Source organism: Pollachius pollachius (genome assembly GCF_949987615.1).
Source record: "Pollachius pollachius genome assembly, chromosome: 16".
NCBI lineage: Eukaryota > Metazoa > Chordata > Actinopteri > Gadiformes > Gadidae > Pollachius > Pollachius pollachius.
Window position 1 is genome coordinate 4,034,399 of NC_136949.1, and position 25,073 is coordinate 4,059,471.

At 45.6% G+C, this 25,073-nt stretch overlaps 1 protein-coding gene across 2 annotated transcripts; it reads left to right on the forward strand.

Annotated features, from left to right (window-relative positions):
* Positions 1-601: 601 nt before the first annotated feature.
* Positions 602-24,092, forward strand: LOC307087796 (serine/threonine-protein phosphatase 2A 56 kDa regulatory subunit gamma isoform-like). Of its 2 annotated transcripts, XM_079753442.1 has the most exons (16): positions 602-677; positions 1,179-1,238; positions 3,148-3,313; positions 15,344-15,543; positions 16,972-17,082; positions 17,331-17,423; positions 17,625-17,755; positions 17,866-17,925; positions 18,322-18,430; positions 18,526-18,579; positions 19,160-19,330; positions 20,406-20,533; positions 20,681-20,782; positions 20,939-21,011; positions 21,207-21,323; positions 21,466-24,092. In XM_079753442.1, the coding sequence occupies exons 1-16, from the start codon at positions 651-653 to the stop codon at positions 21,601-21,603; spliced, it is 1,740 nt and encodes a 579-aa protein (XP_079609568.1). In that variant the 5' UTR covers positions 602-650; the 3' UTR covers positions 21,604-24,092. The 2 variants fall into 2 exon arrangements, with proteins under 2 accessions (XP_079609568.1, XP_079609569.1); XM_079753443.1 differs by lacking the exons at positions 602-677; positions 1,179-1,238; positions 3,148-3,313 and adding an exon at positions 9,010-9,182.
* The last annotated feature ends 981 nt before the right edge of the window (positions 24,093-25,073 follow it).

Consider the following 25,073-nt stretch of genomic DNA (forward strand, 5'->3'; position numbering starts at 1 on the left):
GAATAGGCCGTGTCAACATTTGACATTTCCTCACTTAATGACTGCATCATTGTTAAACGATAGACAGGCTAATTTCGGCCTAGCCTTGATTTTCCAGTCTCTCTTCTGAGTTAGGTTGTTATGTAGGCCCTCTTCCACTCAATCCATAACTCGTTAACCAAACCAGAATAAATTGAATATCAATTTATCCAGAGATATATATTTTTTATTTATCTTAATCCAGACACATTGGTCAAAAAGGTAATCGATAAAGTCCACAAGGTAGGATAATGCATGCAATGCTCTAAACTGAAGTAATGAGACATTATTTGTGACACAGTACGGCAAAAGTATTAATAGCCCTGTTATCAATGTTAATTCGCCTTCAAACATTTCAACGAGCTAGAATTTGACGTTACCAGTCAGCTGACCACCACACACCAATAGCGTGGCTGCGACGGACAATAGCCAATAGCGTGGCTGTGGACGGACAGCAGCCAATAGCGTGGCTGCGGAAGGGCAGCAGCTAAGCCAACAGCGTGGCCATGGACGGGCAGCAGCCAATAGGGTTGCTGCGTACGGGCCACCCGCCACAGTCCGGTGCCAGAGGAGTTGTCAGGGCTTCAGTTGTGGAGTATTCCGAGAGGGAGTGGGAGGGGGACGTCTGTGCGATGCCGAATAAAACGAAAAAAGAAAAGGTGAGTTATATACAAGAACGATGTTCAGAGCGAGAATAACGAAGTGTGAATAAGCGTTACTTGTAGTGAAAAATACGCTTTTTAGAACACTCGACATGAATGAACACAGTTGCCCCATCACCTAGCGAAGAGGCCAGCCTACCCACATCCATCAGCCGCTAGGTTAGCTCGTAGGTTAGCATTTTTAGGGTATTTTTAGGTTCTACACAGACTGAGCAGTTGTTTGTTTTCGCACATTCTTTCAAATCATGGGTTATTGTGAGATGGTTGCACACGCAAAACGCTCTCTTCTCCAGTGACGTGTCTTTTGCAGACGGTGGGTGACTGGCCACATACTTGCCAATGTGTTGGAAACGAGTGTTGCTATTCGTGGTCAGCCAAGCTATATTTGGATGGAACCTATGTGTAAAATATTTAATACGTGTGTATCCATAATGCTGTGTCCCCACCCAATGTACGACATCCCCTTGAGTGGTACATAACGGTTTGCCGTTTTCCCAGGATCCCTCCAAGTCTGGAAAAGTGGGCAAGGCTGGAAGTCAGGAGAATTCAGAGCATGAGGTAGGCTAACTGGAGACATTTACCCACAGTCCTCTCATGTGCGACCAGACGACACTGATCTGTTCCACATAGACAACCACACATACTAATGTATTGTATTGTATTGTTTGAATGACATTGTTTTATAGAGAGTGTTTCCAGATCAATTACCCTAAACAAATTATGGATTTTGAAGTATGGATTTTCTTGCCCTGACCTAGAGTAATTCAACTTAATTGATTTATATGTTGCTTTAAATTAAAGCAAAAAGAGAAAACATACCCTTTGGCAATTCCTGAACTTTAATTAATGTATTATAGGAAATTCAGCAATTCACTTGTGGACAGGCAAACAAATTGTGTTAATTGTTATTGCTGTTTAAACGGACAGGCATCAATCCTTTCATAAGGATCTCTGCATTGCTCGGAGATTTATCATCATCTGCTGTTATCTTCCTTCCTTTATGTGTTTTTTCCTAATCTGTGGTACACTCCCTCTTCTGAGGCACGCAGATCTGCTAACGCGTCAACCCAGTGTCAAATTAAAAACACTATTCACCTCCCTGCCGCTGCTGTTTTAGCTCCTCTCAGTAAGCCCTCAGCCTTAACCTTAGATTATTGTTGGCCTTTAGATGTCAGTTTGAGGACATGTTTAAGATGATGAGCATGTTCACACAGAAATTGGCTTCTTCCACTTTAGTATTGGAGGATCTCACTTTAATCAGCTTTGATTAAAGTGTTTAGACGATCTTGTGAGATGTACTAATGCATATAACTAATGATTAACTAATTGCATGTTTCCTAGTGAACATCGCATTTCAACTGTAAAGTGCACACAGTGCCTTATTTGTATTTCTATATTCTTGAGGTTGGGTCAGCAGCTGGTCTGCCTCAGGGTAGATTTTCCCCTTCATGTAATTAATACAATCAGCCTTACAGAATTTCCCCTGTTTGTGAGCCATGGCTTTTCTCCCCATGACTTATGTGTCTTTTTGTGGTTATTAACATGCAATGCAAATTCTGTTCTAGTCTTGCTCTTCTTTTTATGTGAACATTTTTTACTTGTTTATTTTGTTTGATTGTGCATTTACAGATGGACCTTACACAAAAACTTATCTATTTTGCGTTAAGGTAGATAACTGGCAAGAATCATGGAGAAGATAAATTCTGTCGGGCCACATGATTGCATAATTCTTCCCACAATGATGACCGTCTTGGCTTTATTTACCTCATTACCAGTCCGCCTGGCAAGCAGGCCCGACCACAAAAGCCATGACATAATTGCCTCAGACGGTTGCCTACTTTTGTTAGATTTTAAGTTAATTACACAAACCCCTTTCCCCTGTGAATCACGGAGGAAACTTCACAGCTGCAGCTAGGGAAGCGAACACTGAGTGGTCAGGTGGTGTTGTCAAGTGGAACCTAACAGGCCTGTGGGATCAGCTAAGATGCCACCTAGTACATTTATTAGATTCCACAGTGGGTCTGCCCAAACCTCTACGGGGCTTCTATTGACTCCATAGACAATCGTGAATAAGAGACCAGATGATTTTTGAGTCTTCTCCACAGGTTGCTCGTATGGGTGATAACGGAGGTGTCCTAAAATAGATTATGTTGTGGTTTTCTATCGTCAATGTTTTGGCTTCAGCTAAATCCGGGGAACTGCGGGTCTAGATTAAGTTGTTTTCTAGTTTATAAACAGGATTAACTTGAAGCCATCATCGTTTCTTCTGCATACCAGACGTCAGTGTTAACGTTGAGAATGCTTTCGTAGGGATCTAACGCCAGTGTGTTTTTGTTTTGTTTCTAAGGAAGTGTGAAAGAAGCGCTCACTTCTTTTGGTTGTGCCGTCACTTGATACCGTTATGCATGGCAGATCCTGCCTGGCCCTAGTTCAATGCCGCTGACATGCAAATTTTCTACCCCCTCAGTCGGGCTCCAATAGGAAGGGCGGCAACAATGTCCCTCCCACCACGCAGCTGCTGAAGGGGAAGCAGCCAGGTTCCCAGACACCTGTCAAAAAGGACAAGAGGCAGAGCTCCTCTCGCTTCAGCCTGAGCAACAACAGGGAGCTGCAGAAACTGCCGGCCTTCAAAGGTATTTACCTCCCCACCTCCCCAACCCTCAGGGGCCCAATGGCTCCCAGACACTACTGTTGGCAACATACAAAATATCCACATTTTATAACTTGTGTGTGTGTATATATATATATATCTCTCATTTAAATGTATATAATAATATAGAAATTTTGTCATAATTGACCACAAATATAATTATCAATTAAATTAAGAAAGATATAGCAGCTACTGTACAGAAAAACATATGATACTAACGCAATATCTTGAGTTGTATCATTTTTTAGTAGACTTTAATGTAACAGTGACACAAAATCAGATTTTAAATGAATTGCGACCTCTCACGTTTCGCCAAATAAGGAGGCCAAAAAATGAACTGTAGTCCAAAAACATCCAAAGCATCCTCTCGCACACAGTCAGCATTTCGATGGTTACTCTTGAACAATGATGTCAAGTCCAAGGTTCCTCTCGTACTCTGAAAGCGCCTTTGTACACTTCTCTGATCTGTGCAATGTTGCATAACATTGCACGACCTCACGTTGCGTAACATTCTAGGTTAGGTTAATGTATTGCTCTCAAATAAACTATTAGGAAACGTACATGTATGCACTTGGATCTCATCCAGAAGCCCAAGTCAACATCAAATCCTGCAGGACCCCCAGACATCCAGTGTTTTTCAGGAGATCAGATGCACGCACTCAAAGCCAACTAATGTCAACCCCTATGGCCGCATAGTCACCCATGTTGTTATTTTTTTCACTTGTCCCGCGGCATTATGTTTGGTATGACAGAGGGATAAAGGAGGCATTACGCAAGACATGGAAACTAACAGAGGACATAGGCCTACATGGTGTGGACTTTGCTGTGGATTTAACCAGAGCGTCTATATTTAGTGGTAATCCCGAGATAAGGCTTTAATGCCATGGCACTTGCATTACAGGATGGTTTTGAGCCATACTCTTGTCCTGTCGCACGTTTCTTTCTTTGATGTGTATATGAATATATATGTTATAGCACTTCACGTGCATTGTATGCATGGTATTCTGCGGGCTGTTGTCTTGAGCATGTTGTGAAGGGTTTGACCCTACATGCGTCTCGCAGTGGCACAGTGCCTCAGCTGGATCACTTGCGCCACTGCAATCAACCTTTTTATTGGAAGGGAATTGGAAATTATGCTTTGTAATTCCAATTCACAAAATGCTTTGTATTATACATTTTTTTTATTATAGGTGCCCACTACTGAACTCCCCTCAATTGTTAAATTGTCATTATTGTCCTTGTCAAAAACAATGACAGACACAGAAAATTGTGTTCTGCTGTAGAGCATAAAAAACACATTGATACTATAGGTGGCATTTGCTCATGATTGGCCTTATACTGAACGTTGGATGAGACCATTTATCTTGGCACCAGATTCTTATCGGAATCATGGAGATGACTAAACCCCTCGGTGCCCACAATTATCAGTACTGTGCACGTGCACATCAGTACTGTGCACGTGCACATCAGTACTGTATACAGGCAAAGCAGCACAGTTCACAAGCCCATCAGTACTGTGCACAGGTAAAGCAGCACATGCAAATCATTAACGTGTACATGCAAATCAGCTCAATAAATGAGCTAAACAATCGTAGGCTAAACCACTGAAGCGTAAATCACTGCTGGAGCAAACAGGCTTAATACCAGAGATGGACTATGAGGCTTCATTTGCTTACATAAAAGATAAAGAAGTCAATACTAAGTTGAATGGAGACTTATTGTGTTATAAAACAAACATTGTTACTGGGTGAGATCCAAGGAGCACAACGCATGGTCATCGCCCGCAGTCCCCCACGGTCAAGGTCAAGGTCAAAGGTTAGCTTTGACAATCACTTCCTCATTGCAGTGTGCAACGTACACCGGGCACCTCTGCTGCCTTTGCTGTAACACAACGCGTACATTTATATATTAAACGCTGGAACGTGACCGTTGCATATGCATGTCAGTCTAATTGCATCGTAACTATTTTGCTGACATACTGAAACCTTAGTGGCTGAAGAACAGTTTGCTCTATGGATCTTTTGGCTAAATAAACATAATTCACTTTCAAATTTATATTCGTCAAAATAAACATGTAAACAATAAACAAGTTCAGAATGCCTTCCTAGACTATAGGTATATTTAAAATGAAATGGGCTAAACACAATCTGTCTTTCATGCAATACTGGAAAAGACAAGATGACTTTGCTTTATGGTGTGGTCATATATTAACGTATAAGTCCGCACAGGCTACATAGAGTCCAAGAGAAAGCTATTACTGCCTTTTCTGTTGAATACATCAAACCATGTGTCAATTTCCTGGTAAATGGAGTTGTTTGTTATCAACTGTGAAGTTAACACCAATCCTGTGAATTGGGTATAGTATGGATTGACCATGCCTGATTACTTTGTTACTTGGAAAAGCTCATTTGTCTTGCAGCGAGGCTATTCATGCAACAAGAATAAAATCCAATGCTTTTAAATGATTGGTTTGGACACCTATTCTCTCCTTGTGAGGGCCCGGTATTCCTTGTAAACGCCTCGTATACACCAGCCCACCCATAAGAACTCTGCGCTTTCAGCCGGCGATGTGCAGTGATTCAGCAGTGCTCCGGTATCGGGATATAGAGTCAAGCTGTGAGGCTGTTGTTTTTGTCTATTTTAAGAACGATAATTGGGGTGGCATGAAAATAAAACAGTTTCTGTGACTCGCTTGTGACAGCCTTGAGAGATAACCACAGTTGTTCTGCCTTCGGGCAAGGCACCGTTGACTGGGTGTGATCCAGCTCTCAAGGACTGAATCCTCCAAAACAACCAGGGCATGCAGTCAGTGTTGTTCCCTCGGTGGGCTGGTCAGAGACGGGCGGTGCGGAACGGAAGTTATAAATGCGGAATAAAACCAAACTCTGGGTTTTAATCGGTGTGTTTCAGTTCATTATCAGCAATCCGAGATCCTGGATGACGTCTTCTGAAAGTGGTGATGGAAGTTGTTATCAGTTTCGTTCATGCCCAAACAGGCACCCAATTCGCGCTGTTTTCATTCCAGGCATATTTCTGCCCTTCCTGAAGAGTCCTTCAATTGAGACGAGATCAAAACGTTGGATTTGGTTGTACTTTTTTCTATACTGAGGAGTACCCTTGTTGCTTTCTCCATGTTTCCTAGCAGAGTCTAAAACTGCTGTTTGTTGTGCCAGACTTAAAGTTTAAGTATCTGATCTCTCACTACGTGAGAGAACAGATACTCAAACTGTAAGTCTTCCCAGTTGAACAATTCAAAGCCTTTTTCAAACGACATGATTCCTGGCTGAAAGTGACAGAGTAACGAGGCTTGTAGAGGGCTGTTCCCTGTCTAAATAGATCCCAGCTGAAAGTAAGCAATAAACCATCTCAATTTGTCTCCACCTCCTGGTTAGAATGGCATTCACGTCGTCAAATCCCCCTTCTATCAACCTCCCAAAGAAGCAGGCCTTGTAGGATTCGTTATATACAATATTATCATGGAAATTCCTATGCTTTATTGTGCCATGCTTGGTTTTTGTTGTGAGCTCTACAAAGGGGTCAAAACCCTTTTGCTTTGGGCTGTCACTAATAATAAAGGCATAAATTTGATTATTTAGGGATTTAGAATTTTTTCCTTACCCGTTTGAAAGTGCTGTGGGAAAATCATGCAACACTAATTCAAACGTGCATCCTCAAAGATAATGTATTTGGACTGTAGGATGTTTTTATTTCCTTGTACTCAACGCAGGACAATATGGTAAATTGCTGTTTTTAACAGGACCATTGGTAAACCAAACCAGGGTCTTTCTCACTGCATACTAATCAGGTGAGGTGGTGGCAAGAAATTGTAGAATTTCAAATGACGCCCCCTGCTTTTCCACATACAAAGAAACACAACAACGACAAAAAGACTCATGATGCCTCACAAGTTGTCTTCCACCGCGTTGCTCAGAATAGCCCTGACCTCCGTAAAAAAGAACTCAGGTCTGCTGTTTGCATGTGTCAAAAAGAAGCAGGGGGGGGGTATTTATAACAGAGTATTGTGTGTTGCAGCTTAGTCTTTGTCAATACAACAGATCTTTTGATAGTCAGTTGTCCCCCATGACTAGGGGGCTGGCCCAACGATATAGAGCCCTTCATTTAGTCTGGCCAGACCAACCATCTTTACAATTGACTTCAATGTCTGTATGTAATAACAGGTCGAAATCTGTGCTTATTTGACCCAATTCTTATTGGTGGATCTCAAAACGGTGAATAGAGGCATAGTTCTGGTGGAACTGACCGATTTTGATGAATAATGCGACTAATGGAGTTAGACTGCAATGCTGATGAGGAAATTGCACACGTTGCTTTAACAAATGAGCTGTTTCAGTGAAAAACCTACAAACAAAGAAATATTGCAATTGGACCTTCCCTTGGATGCCTGAATACCTTTTTGTATACAATTATTAATAAAATGAAGCATGAAGCAGCATTTGTTTTGAGGAGTAAGCAGAAGAAAAGGGTTTTGACGTCACCATGTTATGGTTAAAGATCTATGACTCATTGGAGAATATAATGTCTATCTATGAATGTTTTAATTAATAAAGCTTTATTGTTGTGTTCAAAATGCATTCATATAAACTCAGTGACATGCTCGGCACACACTATTGTTTTTATAATCTGAATATCTTCTACTGCCTGGAATGGAAGAGGAGGCTGATCAAATGACAGTGCAAAGTCGTGAAGCTTATCTCGATTCATTCAGATGACCACACGCATTGACGCTCCTGATAATAGTCAAGGTTCAACTGGTGTACGTGCCACTCGTAAAGAAAGGGGAACGGGTGTTGTGGTTTGCGGCCGCTGAGACGATGTTGTTCGTTGCGTCAGCAGCGCGTCCTGTGTTGCCTGCAAAATACACTTCCTGCCTTTCTTTTTGTGTCGCCTACACCTGGGCTCAGGGTGTCCTCCCACAGAGCCATCTGCCAGGGGAACGTACACCCCCGACCCCACACAAGAACACAACACAACAGACACGCTCTGTCCCTGTCCCCTTGGCGCTGGTTATAGTGATGTATATCGAGCACTGGACTGCCGCAGCCTCTTGACTCGTTTATTTTACATGTGGTGATTGGTTTTGCATTATGTAAGCGGTGCTTCCTGTGTTGGTTTGAGGCCTGCGTCAGTAAGCTGCAGCTCTCGGTCCTTGGATTGTCTTTATTGTTCGTACTGGCCACTGAATGGTGTTCATTTTATTTCATTTCAATCCATTGTTTTTCAATGTTTGTTCGTGACCTCACTCCCCGTGTCGTATGGCTGGGTTTGATTCGTCTTGATAGTGAGGGACACAACAACGGACCCCCCCCCCCCCCTCCTGTCTGTTGGCTGGCCTCAGTTTGGAACTGGGTGCGGTCTGTTTTTATTGGTCTTTATTTTCCCATCCAACTATTTAATGTACAGCCTTTCACCCGCCTGATTTACCAACCTGTAAATCACGGCCTAGCCTCCGCTCTCCAAACCTCCTCTTGCAACAATCACAGCGGCCGTCACTCCTCCCCCCAACGGGCCCCCCGGCCAATCCCATCGCGCCTGTTTATTTATTCTGACAGGGAGGCCCATGTGACTGCAGCCGGCCAATGGGGCGGCCGCTGTGGGCTATGACGTCACTAACTAGCTGGTTCCCTTCAGCAGCAGGGGAGCTTCATTTTCTGCTCGGTGTTTGTGCTAAAATGGAGGCTGGCTCCTCGCCTTAGCACGGGCTGCCCTCTGCTCCGCTCCCCCCAGCCTCGGCACCCTGATGTTGGCATGCGCTAGAGCCGCCGACGACATGGTACTAGACGCATCTAGCTCCAACGGGCCCTTCCAGCCCATGGCCCTCATGCATTTTAGAGGTGAGAATACCTCCCGTTGCTACTGTGTGTGTGTGTGTGTGTGTGTGTGTGTGTGTGTGTGTGTGTGTGTGTGTGTGTGTGTGTGTGTGTGTGTGTGTGTGTGTGTGTGTGTGTGTGTGTGTGTGTCAGTCAAAGGCAGGCTGGTGAGGAATGTCGTTTCCCTCAACAATCCCTAGCTGCTAAATGCATGTTGCTGTGAGGATAATGGCACTGGGGCTGGCTCGCTACAGACTTTTCTAGAGAACAGGGTGGAGAGGGGGTTTATGTAGTGCTCGCTGTGGCCGTAGTATTTCAGGGGAGGCAGGGGGATGTTTGTGTTTTTTGCGTTACGCGTTCGGCGGAGTACTGCTCAGCTAGCTGTTAGCAGCGTGCGATTGTGTGTGTGTGAGTGTGTGTGAGAGAGAGAGCGAGGGGAAGGGGGTTAACAGAGGGGGGAGGAGGGATAGTTTTACTGCCTTTTCTGCCTCCCATCCCCCACCAAGACTGCTGATGTCAAAGGAAGTGGGCTGGGATTGTGTTTGTTTGAGGGCCGTATGCATCGGGGCTGAGGTTCCATTTTACTGATCAATCTAATCCTTATTGACCCACATCGGAGCCCCTGTTGAGAGATTATTCCACCTTTTTGAGTCGGTATGGAGGCGTTTGGTGTAAGCCTGCTGTTTCATGAATGAATGCTCGAGTTAGGGCACGAGCCTGGCCCACACTCACTGTGGATTTGGGAGTTAAACAGAACCCTTTACATTTGAATATGCATGATCACTAGGTCGAAGCCCATGGTTCTTGTTGTGCTTTTTATTGTTTGCTTGGTTCACATTGCAGCTTTATAAAATCGTACACTGCCCTCGGAAATGATGGACCCTCGTCTACATTCTACCAGCACATTCTACCAGAAGGAGAGAGGGCTTGTTTTCCAGCCTGACTATGTGGCAGTGGCGTTCTGGCCCCGGGGTGGCGTGTGTCGAGTCGATACCTGCCTGCAAGCAGGGACCTGTTGGGGAGTAAAGGTCAGGCTGGCAGCCATGCTGCGGGGCCTGTGTGGGAAGTCTACAGTTGCACAGCGTGTTCCTCAATATTTCAGGCTCGCACAGAAACCCCAGAGCTGTTGTGTAACTGGAGCGGGCCTGAGGTCGAGCTCTGGGAAAACGGTGGTAGCGTGAGATGCGACACACAGGCACACGCGCGCACACACAGAGACAGGCATGTGCACACAGAGAGACAGGCAGGCACACACACAGGCATGACACGCATGCAGAGACAAACACTCACAGAGATATGTACACAGGGACAAACAGACACATACACACAGAGACAAACAGACACATACACACAGAAACATGCATACAAAGAGACAAGCACAGACACCCAGGGACAAACACAGACAGGCACGCACAGATACGAACGCACACACACAGACACGCATACAAAGACACAGACACCCAGGGACACACACAGGCACGCACACAGACAGACAGGCAGACAGGGAGACACGCACACAGACACGCACGCAGACAGAGACACACGCGCAAAGACACTCATTAAGGTGGACGTGCCTTGCTCAAAAGCAACCGGTATGCTGAATGGAATGGTGTGTTGTGGAACGCTTTGGAAGATTATTCTCCTTGTTAAAATGCAAATGTCAGTACGACTGCAACCCAAGTTAGTTAAGACTCTTCACTCAGTTCGGTTGGTCATCAAACACTTCAAGCCCACTGCCTAACACTTGAGAGAACACTGATGGATATGAAAGCATTTCAATGTTATTGTTTGGGACATCTTGTGTTCACAGGCTGAGTTACTCAACATCTGCCTATTTCCGAAATCCGGCGTTGCATGAGAAAATATGAAGACATATAAACATATTCTTGAAATGTTACACAACCTGACCGAATTAAATTGTATTGATCTCTTAGCATTCAAGTTACTTAAGTCATAACATAATTGCCTTGTTAATGTTTTCAGGTTCATCTTGTATTTGGCTGCAAATGCATAAGTCAAGTAGATGAATTCGGCAGATAGTGATTATGGAATGTAAAAAACACTCTGATTGGCTTAGGATATAGCCAGTGAGGCACAGTGAATAAACAGCGTTAAGATAGTGGAGTTAGGTTAGATATCACAATTTGGACTAAATATGATTCAGGCAATTATGCTATGAGGCTAAAGATATGCAAACAAAAATTGTAATGAGCAGCCAAACCAACAGTAACAGAAAATTCTAATATTTGTATTTTATGAGCCTGTTAGCATCAAACTGTTGGACATTTTTGTTAATAAATGACTGTAAAGGGAAAGGTGACTAAACAACTACCCACAACATTTAGCAGTTTATTGTCTGTTTAGTAATTCATTAATCAACCAATCATTTCAGCAATCATGGGTTGCCTTTCATGACCGCAAAAATATATTATGGATTGACATAACTCATTGATTGGATTGTGCTACAAGATAATAGGATGTAATCCCTGGTTTGGCTGACCCACCAACCCCAGTAATTGAGAAAACTACTTTTAAATAACTCACATAAGCAAAGTGTCTTTCACACTGGAAGTGTTGAATAAATTCTCCGTTACTATCTGCGATGTACCTCGGGTGTGAAGTGTTGTTTTGTGGGAACATCCTTCATTGCAATTTATTTTCACATTCATATAGTTCTTGTTTTGCGGCTGTGTTGAATTCTTGACTGTTTTTCCCACAACAGTCAAGTCATGCAGCAAGATAACCATTTTACCCAGATGATGGTTTTATTCGTGTGTGTGTGTGTGTGTGTGTGTGTGTGTGTGTGTGTGTGTGTGTGTGTGTGTGCATGATAATATAGATAGACTGTGTAAATATTTCCAACTAACTCTCATACTGATAACACATACTGACATGTATATGATACACCCATGGCGGACAATATTCCACAATCAAAGGAGCCTCGTTGTTAAGCAACCATGGCCGAAGGCGGAAGCCATCTTTGAATCGCTGTTGACCTCCCCTAGACCAAAGTCCTGCTCTGAACATGTCGCCATGGTGATGTTCACACACACACACACACACACACACACACACACACACACACACACACACACACACACACACACACACACACACACACACACACACACACACACATATTGTCCGTTGAGATAATGGACGGCTTTCGTGGACTTAGTATCGGCAAAGGATTCACTGTTGCTAGGGTTATGGTCTCGAGTATACGTCACTCTAAAATGCACATTAGCCATACTATAAGACTATAATGTGTGTATATATACCAGCCTAAAGAGTTGCTCAACTAACGATACGTATTGTGTGAGCGTGCCTGATTGACTGGTGGTTTGATCAGGGTTTGGCTGAGTGACAGGGTGATGCGTGGTAACCGCAGGTTCTCCATGGCCGGATGGCCAGGCAAACCGAGGGGTGATGTCTACACACGGTGTGGCCTCTGAGGAACGCTGTGTTTGTGTTTCCTCTTGCCCGATGACCTGCTCCATTAGCCCTATCGGGGTGGCCTGGATTAAAACACTGTTCGCTTATTCTGAGCGGAGCTGCCCTTCCGTAGCAGATGTTTGAAAGTGGATGTCCGACGTCCCTGCAGTAAATGAAGGGCGGTTTACTTCCCATTTTGACCCAACCTCAGATCTAACCGACTCTCTCACATCACGTTCCACCGCTGACCTTTCAATAAGAAAAACGGATGTGCTCCACTTTAAAATGGCCAGGGCCTCCTGACACTCCTGTCGCTCTAGTCTGACTACCGTGCTCTAGAGTAAATGTCATGTCCTCAGTGTGGAGGTGGGCTCTGCGTTGACCTTCACAGCTTACGTGATAATTCTATGAGTAAGCATTCTGATTGTTTTCTCTCGCCACCACCCCTCCCATGCTTCCGGGCCGGGAACGATCGATTGGCAGTGGAAAGCCGTTGAGTGGGGAAGTCATGCATGCTCCCTGGCACTAAAGAATGGGCTGTCTTGTTGACAGTGATGAGTGTGCTGCCGTGTGTTCTCGTAATGGATCTGGAGGGGTGTTCCATCCCATTCGGGAGGACTCTTGTCGGCACGATGGTGTAAGGCATCAAGTACTCAAACGTCGGCTATGTCTCCTCTACTCCACTGCAAAGTAGGGGAGTGCCCCATGGCCAGGAGGGGGTGTTTGTGAAGCAAAGCCCGAGCAAAATGTGTACTCCTGTTCCTTGATGCTTCATCATGGGTTCTGCACTCGTGACATGGCCCGTAACCAAATGATTGCAGTCGGGAGGAAATTCAACATCACCGGGTTTGGATAGATCAGCAGTTGGGTTTCAATTGCTCGTTTACTCTAATTATTTTTAGGAATGATACTACCCCGAAAGCAGGGGACGGTAATTTGTGAGCCGTGATTAGGGATTGAGCCTGACTGCGCTGACCTTATTAAAGATGGTGTCGCTCACCCTGTAATCCGTCTGCACCGTCGCTGGTGCTCTGCCTGGTTTTAAATATGATTAGTGTCCGGCCTAACGATGTTTCTTACCTGTCCCCTTTGGAGGTTTCGCAGAAGTTAACGGTGATTCGGTAGCCTGGGAACCAGACAGATTTGGCGAGCTCATGTTTAATTTCCTCTGCAGACGGGACTGGCATCGCTCCCGTACAATCCACTATGAAGTAGACCGGCCAATCACAACCGTTTATCTCACATGAGGCGGTATGATTACGATGAAAGTGCAGAGATGGCTGCCGGTGCTGTATACCGGTCCGTTTGTTACGCTATCGAGACGGTAGTAAAGGAGCTCAACGGTATATTTTCACTAAAAAAAGAACGGACGTCTGCATTTAAGCTTTTGCTGAGAAGAAATATCTTATTTTCTGTCCCTTGCCTCAACATTTTCGTTGCTGTGATTGTTTGTTCTGTGCACGTTGGTGCAGCCCTTTGGACACCGAACATGAACAGAGAGGTTCCGATGCCAGGCTTGTGATTTGACTCCCTACTGCTTAGAAACAGCATTGGACAGTTGGCTGATGGTAGAGGACGTTCAGACAGCTATTTGTAATCTGCAGTCAGAAAGGATCATTTCTTAAGGTTTTTAATGGCAGTTCTAGGTTAAGTGGAATAGTTTCAATGTACTATTTATTTAGACACATTTTACCAAAAGGGAGTTTTGTAGGATGCATGTCATTAAGGAGATGAAAGGGTTGGAAATTGGGGTTTAAACCCATAACCCTTCATCTAGGACAGAGGTCAGGAACCTATGGTTCTGGAGCCGTACTTGGTGCTTTCAGTGATTGTAAACAGCTGACCATAATGCTGAAGTATATTGTATTACAAAAAATAAATGCAATTTTAACAAAAATAATGTAAACATGTCTTCAATTACAAAGCTACATTTCATTGGCAAAGTTACAAAGCTAGGTTCATTTCCAAGTCTGATTCAACATCTATTGACCAGTATTTACCTGGACACCGTTATCTACAATCAGAGTAGATCATAAACTGCTAGGAAAGGGAACATCATCCTTCTTTCCAGCCAAAATAGTCGAATATCCATTGAATGAATATCTTGCCTAAAACATTTGAAAAGCAATTGTGCAAACTCTTCTTTGGCTCTTTATCAACCATTTCAAGTTGTTTATTTATCTTATGGATCTGCCAAATTTACAGGTTCCCGACCCCTTGACTACGTTCATCCACACCCAAAGTACCGTGGCCCCCCATGACATACAGGATAACGGTTACACCCCTTGCCCACTGCATCCGTCCGTTGACGGATCTCATTGACTTTGCATGGGGTGATCCCGAACTGCATTGTGGGTCCGTCTGTTCCGTCGGCTACATCTCTTGCGTTCAGAAGTTGAGATAATTTTAACTTTCCAGGCTGCGACGGATCCGTCAGCCAATCAGATCGTGGCTCCGTCAGCAAATACCACTCCCCCATCCGTCAGACACGCCTTCTGTCGTCCGTTGACGGACGGATGCAGTGGGCAAGCTGCGTTAGGGTGTCAAGTGTTAAAGTGTTGAGAATGTATAAAAGAAATTGCTTAAATTATCCGCATATCATTAAAAGGCGAGAGGTAGGAGCGAATATCTACACGGATCAAAGAGAGAGACGACAGCTCCTGTTAGGATGGTCCTGTTACAGTCCCCAGAGGATAAACTGTGTTTTCATTCACGGGTGAATAACGGTGTCCGCCCTCTTCTCCCCGTAGATGTTCCCCCGGCCGAACAGGAGAAGCTCTTCCTCCAGAAGCTGCGGCAGTGCTGCGTCCTCTTCGACTTCCTGTCCGACCCGCTGAGCGACCTGAAATGGAAGGAAGTGAAGCGCGCTGCGCTCAGCGAGATGGTGGAGTTCATCACGCACAACCGCAACGTCATCACGGAGCCTATCTACCCGGAGGTGGTGCACATGGTGAGTGCGGGGGTGGAGGTTGGTGGAGGTGGGGGTTGATTAATGCAGCGGCGGTGGCCTGAGGGCGACGACTCGGTGGGATTTACTAACGGAGACGTTTATATTCCCATTAATTAGCGTATGCTCGGCTGCAAGGCGGAATTATGTGTGGATTTTATTTTGGATAGGTTTGACACACAAACAAGGTTATTTTAATATGGATTTAACATGTGAAGAATGATGTTTCTAAAAAACATCCTGGATGAAGACATCAGATTTTTGTATAAAATTCTCCAATATGATGCTGCATAGCTCATACTAGTGTTGATGCGGTAAAATTGATATTTTTGGGGAAATATCAGCAACGTGTTTATTCAAACCATCGGTTAGACAAAATTGCTTAACTTTATCACACTAATGAACAAAAAGAACAGTTTTACTTTGTTAGTTCCCCAAGCCAAGCCGCTAACCTGGTGCAGTGCATAACGATCGCTTGGTTCCTGGAGATATATCAGTGGCTGAACAAACCTTTGTATTATGGTCTGCCTTGTAACACCATCCTTTTGATCTTTTATTCAATTTCTCCGTCGCAGACTGAAGCCACGGCAATCGCCAGTGGCGTAAATACTCCCGGGCTATTTCGGATTCGTATAGTTCCAGCCTTACTCATGACCGAGTCACAGGACTCAGCAGCCTCCCAGACCCCCCTGTGAACCCGAGTGTGACTAAGACCCTGGTTCCTACGGGACTGTAGTCGCTGAAGCATACACAGATAGTTCAGTTGGTAGCGATTGAACCATGCATGGTTTTAAAACTCCAAGATGATGGTCATTCCGGTGGTCTGCAGTGGATGCTGGACGGCTGATGCAAGTAGTAGTCTTGTTGTGTTTCACTAACTGCTCTGTTTGAGGAACCTTTGTCTCCCCCATCAGTCAGTGTTGGCCGATGCCGATCCAAACCCTTCTTTTAATTAGTGATGTTTTCACTGCAACATTGTTGTGGCTGACGTGACCTCCTCCATCCCTCAGTTATTATTACGTCTGAATCGGTTTATTGATGCGCTTCTCCGAAGGCATCATGTGGCCAAGTTTGCCTTCACCGGCCCGGTTTAAAGCACTTTGATGTTTATCAAAGCCTTGCCTCGGTGCCACGCGATGACCTGCGGACGATCAAGGTGCAAATGTGGCCTCGTTCTTAACCCCGTCCGCTATTTGATCATTGCGGCAGGAAATGCAAGGGAGCTGTCGAATCAGCATGAAAATATCCTCTTACAGGCCTGGCAGACCCTTCGCCCATGGCGCTTTGAAGTCCAGCGGGCGCTTTAATCATCAAAGTGGGGACTTTGTCTGGACATCTTTTATGCTAATAAGCGATGGGTGAGGGTCAGTCTTTGTTTTTTGATTGTATTTTTTGACTTTTTTTTGTTATTTTGTGTTTCCCTGGTCCCAGTTCTCGGGGAACATGTTCAGGACGTTGCCCCCCTCATCTAACCCCACAGGGGCGGAGTTTGACCCGGAGGAGGACGAGCCCACGTTAGAGGCTGCATGGCCACACCTACAGGTACGTGTCACACCTGCAGGTTGGTCATGTGACTCCTACAGGTAGGTCATGTGACTCCTACAGGTAGGTCATGTGACTCCTACAGGTAGATCGTGTGACTCCTACAGGTAGATCATATCAGACCCTCAGGTAGATCATGTCACATCATGTGACCTATAATAGATGTAATAAAGTGGCATAGTATTTCATCACACAACATTCCTTATGTTTTATTGTTTGAGTGACTTCCTTGTTTGCTCCCCTTTCAGCTGGTCTATGAGTTCTTCCTGCGGTTCTTGGAGTCACCAGACTTTCAACCAAATGTAGCCAAAAAGTATATCGACCAGAGATTTGTCATGCAGGTGAGCATTTCCTTTTTATTTTCTGTTTCTTATGTGAATGTAAAATGTAGATACAAGTACAAAAACACATACAGTCAGCATTCGTCAAGTTCTGTCGGTTTCCAAAAATTTAAAAAGACACAAAATTATGATTGCTGTGTTTCCATCACGCTGTAGTGGTGCCTTTTCATTTCATGTTCTTCCTTGTGTTCATCCTCACAGCTACTAGACCTGTTTGACAGCGAGGACCCCCGCGAGAGAGACTTTTTAAAAACCACGCTCCACCGCATCTACGGGAAGTTCCTGGGTCTGCGGGCCTACATCCGAAAACATATTAACAACATATTTTATAGGTGCGTAGCGGACGAGGAGGGCCCGTTAAGGACATCTGTGGTTATTTACCCCTACTGGAGGCTGATGGGTTCTCTTTGTTAACCACCTGTGTGTTGATTGTTGTTCGCAGGTTCATTTACGAGACTGAACATCATAACGGAATAGCAGAGCTACTGGAAATATTAGGCAGGTAAGAACAGGTCGAAGCCCATCAAGCTTCTATGGCTCCCTTCTATTCTCCTGATTTACGATTTCTAAAAAAGATCACGGGTTGAGATAAGAATCTATAAAATGCAAAATATGCATATAAATAGCCTCTTTCACAACAGGCTTCTCCCAAATATGATTAAATACATAAACTGACAACCGGCTGGTTTATTAATAAGCATTATCTCTAGTCTAGAATTTCTTCTGGGTAAAGATATCCAGTGGAGCACGGTGGCTCCCAGTAAATCATTTTAATTTTGACTAGAGAGTATTGACATAAGCGGAGAAAGTAGTGATAGCGAAAGTGAAGTCTGCGTGGCCTCCAAGCAGAACTTCTTGGTACTTTCCTTCATGACCTCTGTGATCTGATATCTTTCAGCATAATCAACGGTTTTGCGTTACCACTAAAAGAGGAGCACAAGATATTCCTTCTGAAAGTTCTGCTGCCACTGCACAAAGTCAAGTCTCTCAGCGTCTATCACCCACAGGTCGGTCGTTACTTCCATGTAATGAGTCATCTCAATACACGCACGGCCTTCTTTTGTCTGATAATAACCGTTGCATCACTTGCTTTCTCTGTTAGCTGGCCTACTGTGTGGTTCAGTTCCTCGAGAAGGACAGCACTCTCACAGAACCGGTAAGCCTTTTGTAAGACTTTGTATTTCGCTCAGGATCCATTGACTCACGAGATCAATGATTACCATGTTATCCCGTTCACCGGCAAATCATTTGATTTGGACAATTGGATTACAATCTTATTGCCAAAAACTTCTAGATGGATTTTAGTGTTGTGGCTGGTTCAAACAATCAAATACAATCCTTTGGGTTTGGGATGGAGCCCCCATACCAAACCATAACCATATATCCAGACCATAAATCATAACCATACATCATAACCATGACCAATACATCCAACCCATGAACCATACATGCAAACCATAACCAATACATCCAACCCATAAACCATACATCCAAACCATAACCAATGCATCCGACCCATAACCAATACATCCAAACCATAAACCATACATCCAAACCATAAACCCAATACATGCAAACCATAACCAATACATGCAAACCATAACCAATACATGCAAACCATAACCAATACATCCAAACCATAACCAATGCATCCGACCCATAACCAATACATCCAAACCATAACCAATGCATCCGACCCATAAACCGTGGGTACTAAGGCTCTGGTTTCCCTGCAGGCTGTGACGGCGCTGCTCAAGTACTGGCCCAAGACCCACAGCCCCAAGGAGGTGATGTTCCTCAACGAGCTGGAGGAGATCCTGGACGTCATCGAGCCCTCGGAGTTCGTCAAGGTCATGGAGCCGCTGTTCCGACAGCTGGCCAAGTGCGTCTCCAGCCCCCACTTCCAGGTACCGAGTTTTGTTTTTTTTTCCGAGCAAAATTTGGCCAGGTTTCCACCCGATGTCATTGTTGCCAGATTGGATGGGAAACCTGGCCCAATCTGGCAACACTGGCCCTGTGTAGCAAATATAAGGGTTGCCAGATTGGGTGGGAAACCTGGCCCAATCTGGCAACACTGGCCCTGTGTACCCAGATCAGATCCTTGATGGTTTGGACCCGTGTGTCACATTTGTTGATGCGTGCACCAAATACTAATCGACACGTCAGATCACAGAATTTGCATTTGCACCAGAACACATTTCATATCACTCACTCAGGGGAAACTCCGTCACACACCCACTTGATTTTGAAACCAATATTAATTCTTCAAGTCAAATTCTATGTATATGCTGTCCTATCTATGGAGGAGGGGTAGGGTATTTTCAAAATCGACCTTGCTCTGGCTGGTTTCGCCAAATCCGTTAAATCGGCAATCTCTTGGATCTCTTGTTTGGTTCTTTTTGGTGGCAACGGGGGCAAATCTATGCCGCGACACTCGACACAAAGCTGGGGAGCGAGTGTGTTTTGGTAGCTCTGCCTGCCCTCAAACCAGCCCCTGCCTGTGATTGACAGCAGGGCAGGAATGACGCCACCGAATACAAGTCCTTGACATTCATCGTGCTGCAAATCAGTACATGAAAATCTTTAGAGAGATCTTCGCGATTGTCTCTTAAGTGGATATGGTATGCAAGATCCTGTACTGCAGGATCTTTGTTCACGCCCCTAATACGTGCCCCCCCCCCCCCCCCCTTTCAACCACATCCCTGAACAAACCCCCCTCTCCAGAAGAACCCCCCACCCTCTCTTCACGTCATCTGTGTGAAGCGCCTCTGGCCACTTTCTAGTCTTTTCGTTTTGATTCGTTCGTCCCCAACTTCTTGCCGGTGAAACATCCCCAAGAATGTATCATGTGTAAACATCATAACCATTAGAATGGTGGATATCTTTACGGGAGCCGATGGGTTAGGGTGGATCCATGAGGGGGTTAAGGGGTGCTGGTGGGTACTGCTACGACGCTACTGACCCCGGCCTGCGCTCCTCTAGGTGGCGGAGCGGGCGCTGTACTACTGGAACAACGAGTACATCATGAGCCTGATCAGCGACAACGCGGCCAGGATCCTACCCATCATGTTCCCCGCGCTGTACCGCAACTCCAAGACCCACTGGAACAAGTGAGTCACCCACTCTCTCTCTCTCGCTCTCTCTCTCTCAGTCTGGGCCTCTCTCCGCCCCCGCAGACCGTGCGCACACGCTGCCACCGGCCGTATGGTTCGTCTGTGTGTTTATCGCTTTTTTTATTTTTTTATATTGTGTCGCAGGACAATCCACGGGCTTATCTACAACGCTTTAAAGCTGTTCATGGAAATGAACCAGAAGCTGTTTGACGACTGCACCCAGCAGTTCAGAGCGGAGAAGAGCAAGTAAGGTCACACCCCTCGTCTCGCATTCTTGCACCGGCTCGAATAAACGCCATTCATCCGTGTTCACCCGCTACGCGTTTTAAGCGTCTTTGCTTCTGGTTTGACGTTTTGTACGGCAGTCTCTAACGGGTTTTGTAAATGTTGTCGTTTGGTCAGAGAGAAGGCCAAGTGGAAGGAGAGGGAGGATGCATGGGTGAAGATTGAGAGTCTGGCCAAGACCAACCCGCAGGTGTGTGAAGTTCATCCATTTCTCTGCACTTGTCTTCCCCTTCCGCAGGCTTTGAATAATCTCTAATATCTAAACCATGCTCATGAAGAACAGCCAGGCTGTTGGGTCTTATCACACTTCAGTTTGAATGGACTCGTATGGCAGCGACGGACTGCACCGGTTAAACCTCCCATCTCTGAATCCTCCCCCCTCCAGTTCCTGCTGTACGTCGACCTTGGGGGCACGGGCTCCCCCATGGACATGGAGACGGACTGCCCCCCGCTGGACGACGTGGCGCTGCTGAAGAAAACGGTGGAGGAGGAAGCCATCCAGGTAGCCCGCCTGCGGAGGACACCCATGTGAACCCCGACCCCCACCTACACCCCCACCTACACCCCTCAACCACCACCACCAGCTGTGGAATTCGTTTTTTATTTAGTTCTTCCTTTTTTTTATGTTTTCACGTCGTATCCAGATCCAGCGGGATCCGCGCAAGGACCGCCCGCTCATGCGGAGGAAGTCTGAGCTCCCCCAGGACGTGTCCACCGTCTCCGCCCTGGAGTCCCACCGGCGGGCCCAGGACATATTGCCCCTCGGCGACGGCGGCCACTAGGGCCGCCGCCCGCCCGGTCCGGCAGAAGCCAGCATCAGCCGCCGGCGCCACACGGGACGGCCCGGCCCTGCCAGCACACCCAGCCCACCAGCCGACCCCAGAGCCGAGCCCCCCCCCCCACCCCCGGCAAAAGCTGCGGGCAACGCTGGACTTTCTTTGCTTGACCGGAATAAAAAAGGCGCTCCACCACGTTCAAAGGCGGCCGTTCCTCCTTCCTTCCTCCTCTTCTCCGCTCCCGTTTTCCCGGCTTCTTTCCTCTCTTGTTTTTAAGTGTTTTCCGCTTTGCTCCGCTCTCGGTTAACGGGGTGCAGTGCTGCCCCCTTCTGGTCATTTCTCTCAGGTGTTTTCTGTGTGAACTGTCTCTCTTCTTCTTCTCTTGCCTCTTTTTAAGATGTCAGTGGTTGTACGGGTGACGCACGCTTGCCTCCCCCCTCCCCCCCCGCTCTCACCTCCACCTGGGATTTCTTTCGCATTTTAATTTAAAAACAAACCCATCAATTGTTTTCTTCCAAACAGCACACTGCGATTATCCCATACCGTGTCGTAATGTCCCCAAACGGCTTAATAGGGGTGTGTGTGTGTGTGTCAGTGAAATTCATGGCTGTATCCGTCTGTCCTCTAGAATACACGCTTGGATCCAAACTCCTCTGTTTTGTGGACGTTCCCCCCCCCCCCCCTAAAGAGTAGCTCTCCAGGTTATTCCGTCTGTGGGACCCCTGTCTGTGCGTTCCCTTGCAGGGGCCTAGTCTGGTCCCTGACCCCCCCGTCTGAAATGGTCGTCCGTGCACAACTCGGGTGTCGGCTCATCCACGTTGTAGCTTCTTTTTTTCCCCGCTGGCTCTGGAGGGGGAGGTGGAGAACTAGCCGGGAGGTGTTTACAAACCGCCCCAGGCCACGCTGGGTTCAGAGGTAAGCAGACTCTGGGGGTCTCGTGCTGGTGTCTTGCGGTTTATTCTTTGTACCCCCCTCCCCTGCCCCTTACCCTTCTGACTCCAGCCACAGCCCCCTTTGTCCCCTAAGGAACACCGTGGCCCTGATTTGCGGTAGGCTAGGGGCGGGGGATGTGTTGGACCACCGGCCTTCTTCTGTTCACAGTGCCTTCTGTAGTCCAGGGGGGGGTGCATCCACGGGGCTGGCGAGACGGCGCTCGCGCTGACGATGCCAAAACCCGCAGCGCGATGCGCAGCTCACGCCTTGTGGGGAGGGGGGGGGGGGGGGGGGGGTCCCACAAAACGGTTATGGTCAGGCTTGTGGGGGCAGGGGTGTATTGAGAAGGGAAGTCCGTCAGAGGAGTTGCTCGTCAACCACTGCAGCAAGGAAGCACTTCCTGGTGAAACTTGAAGCAAAAGGTCGCAGGACCAACGACAATGACACACGAGAATATAACAAGAAAATCCACAATGCTGTCTACCGCGTGGGTGTGTAGGGCTCCAGCACTCCAGTGTGCCTATTAATACAAGTTGGCAGTCGCCCCAAAGCACCCCTCCCCCCCCCCACACAAACACACACAGGCACGTATGTATACTAAATGTATATAACACACGTAACTTTGGGTTACCTGTACTGCCCCCAACACATACCCCCCCCTTAAGCTCCCAGGATCCCTTGCAACCACACTGCTGTACAAACCCTCTCTCTCTCCAGAAGGCTCTCTTCTTCACGTCATCCGTGTGAAGCGCCTCTGGCCGCGTTCTAGTCTCTTGCGTTTGGATTCGTTCCTCTCCAACTTCTCGACCGGCAAAACTTCTTGTCAGTGTTTTTTGACTGAATGTATTGCATACTGTAAATAACGAAAAAAAAATCCCGGATCTTTTCTGTCTTGTTTACCCCTATCCCCCACCTCCCCCAATTTTAAAAAGGACATTAGCAGACGGATTAGAGCGCTAACAAACTGAGAAAACGTCCCACTACCTGAAGCCATGGTGTTGTGTTCACGGCCCCATTACGAGACATACGGTAGGGCGTTGTTCAGGAGACGGCTTCAACGAGGTCCTCTCTGGAGCTCTGCTCACTTTGGGTTTCACTTCTTTTGTTCTCTGAAAAGAATGATTGTTGCAAGTGTCCTTTAGTATTTGTATTTGTACTACTCGTACTAAATGACTTCATCTAATATTGTACATATAATGTACTTTTATTTTGTGTTGAATCTATTATTAAATGGTAGATTTCATATTTTGTACAAAATACCTGGATAATGTACAGAATACAGAGGTTATTACGACTGCAGTCAGTTGGTAAGGGGCACAGACTTCAACACGTGAATATTTACATTCAGAACTGTATAGAATTTGGATAGTCGCTTTTATTTTGGATGACAAAAAAAAAAAGAATTTGAAATGTTGACATCTTTCCGTTTTGGGTTTCTCTTGGAAACGTCGTCATCCCACATGTGTCATCTTTGAGTGTGCTTCGATCCAAATCTCCAGTGATGTACATCTATCTATATACAGTAAATAAAGAGAACATGTGAGTTTTATATTTTCATCCTATACCTGCTGTGTGTTTTTAATTTTCTTGCCATTTCTTTAAATGTTTTTTTTTATAATCGATAACCTATCTTGGAACACAATTGGTTCATTTGGTTGAATTAGAGTTCAACGGTCTTTCTGAGCAACAGTTGGAACTTGTTTTTCAGATTTAAAATGGATGACAAAACCAACACGAAACATTAACGACTAATGTTAAACTATGTTAAATTATAAACGTTTACTAAACACACAGCACAATGGTGGGAAGAGGGGGGAGAAATAATGCATGGCACAGGGAACAAATAATTGATGCAGTAACATTAACTATCATTCACAAATGTAAACTATGATTTATAGTTTGCGGCGTTTTTTTGTGATTGTTGCGGCCAAAAATCGTTGATTATGCGGCACGTTTTCTTTAAAATGCGATGAAATATGCGGCATATTTATGCAATTTTATGCGATGAAATATGCGGCATATTTATGCAATTTTATGCGATGAAATTGCGGGAATTTGCGAAAAATGCAGCTTTTCGATGACGTTCACGTCGCGTAGTTACGTCACTTCATAACGTTCCCATGGCAACAGGGGGAAATGGCTGCTGTTGTGTGAAGTAAACGCAACATTTTTCAACTTTCTGCTAAGATATATGTGACTGTTTTGCAATGAAAATGCGGGGATTATGAAATCATGCAAGCCCCGCATAGTTTGCGTGGAAATATGCAATGTATGCATTGAAAGTGCGGCATATTTGAAAAAAATGCGGCCCCCGCATGAATATGCAGACTTTGGCTGATTATGCGTTGAATTATGCGATCGCATAATCGCGTTTTTCTGGAGGGACTGATAAATGATGGCAGGGTGAGAGAAACGAAATAATTATTGACCACGTCCAAAATCAATTTAAATACATTTTAGGTCTATAGTAATACATTCTGGGGAGGTGGTCTTAAAAAAATGTTGCAAAAAAGGTCTAAAAATAGTGTGTAATAATAGTATGA

Coding starts and splice junctions, on each gene's coding strand:
- LOC307087796 (XM_079753442.1), top strand. CDS start 651: ATGCCGAATAAAACGAAAAAAGAAAAG. Junction 15,544..16,971: donor ACCCGGAGGTGGTGCACATG/GTGAGTGCGGGG, acceptor CCCTGGTCCCAG/TTCTCGGGGAACATGTTCAG. Junction 17,424..17,624: donor ACCAGAGATTTGTCATGCAG/GTGAGCATTTCC, acceptor TCATCCTCACAG/CTACTAGACCTGTTTGACAG.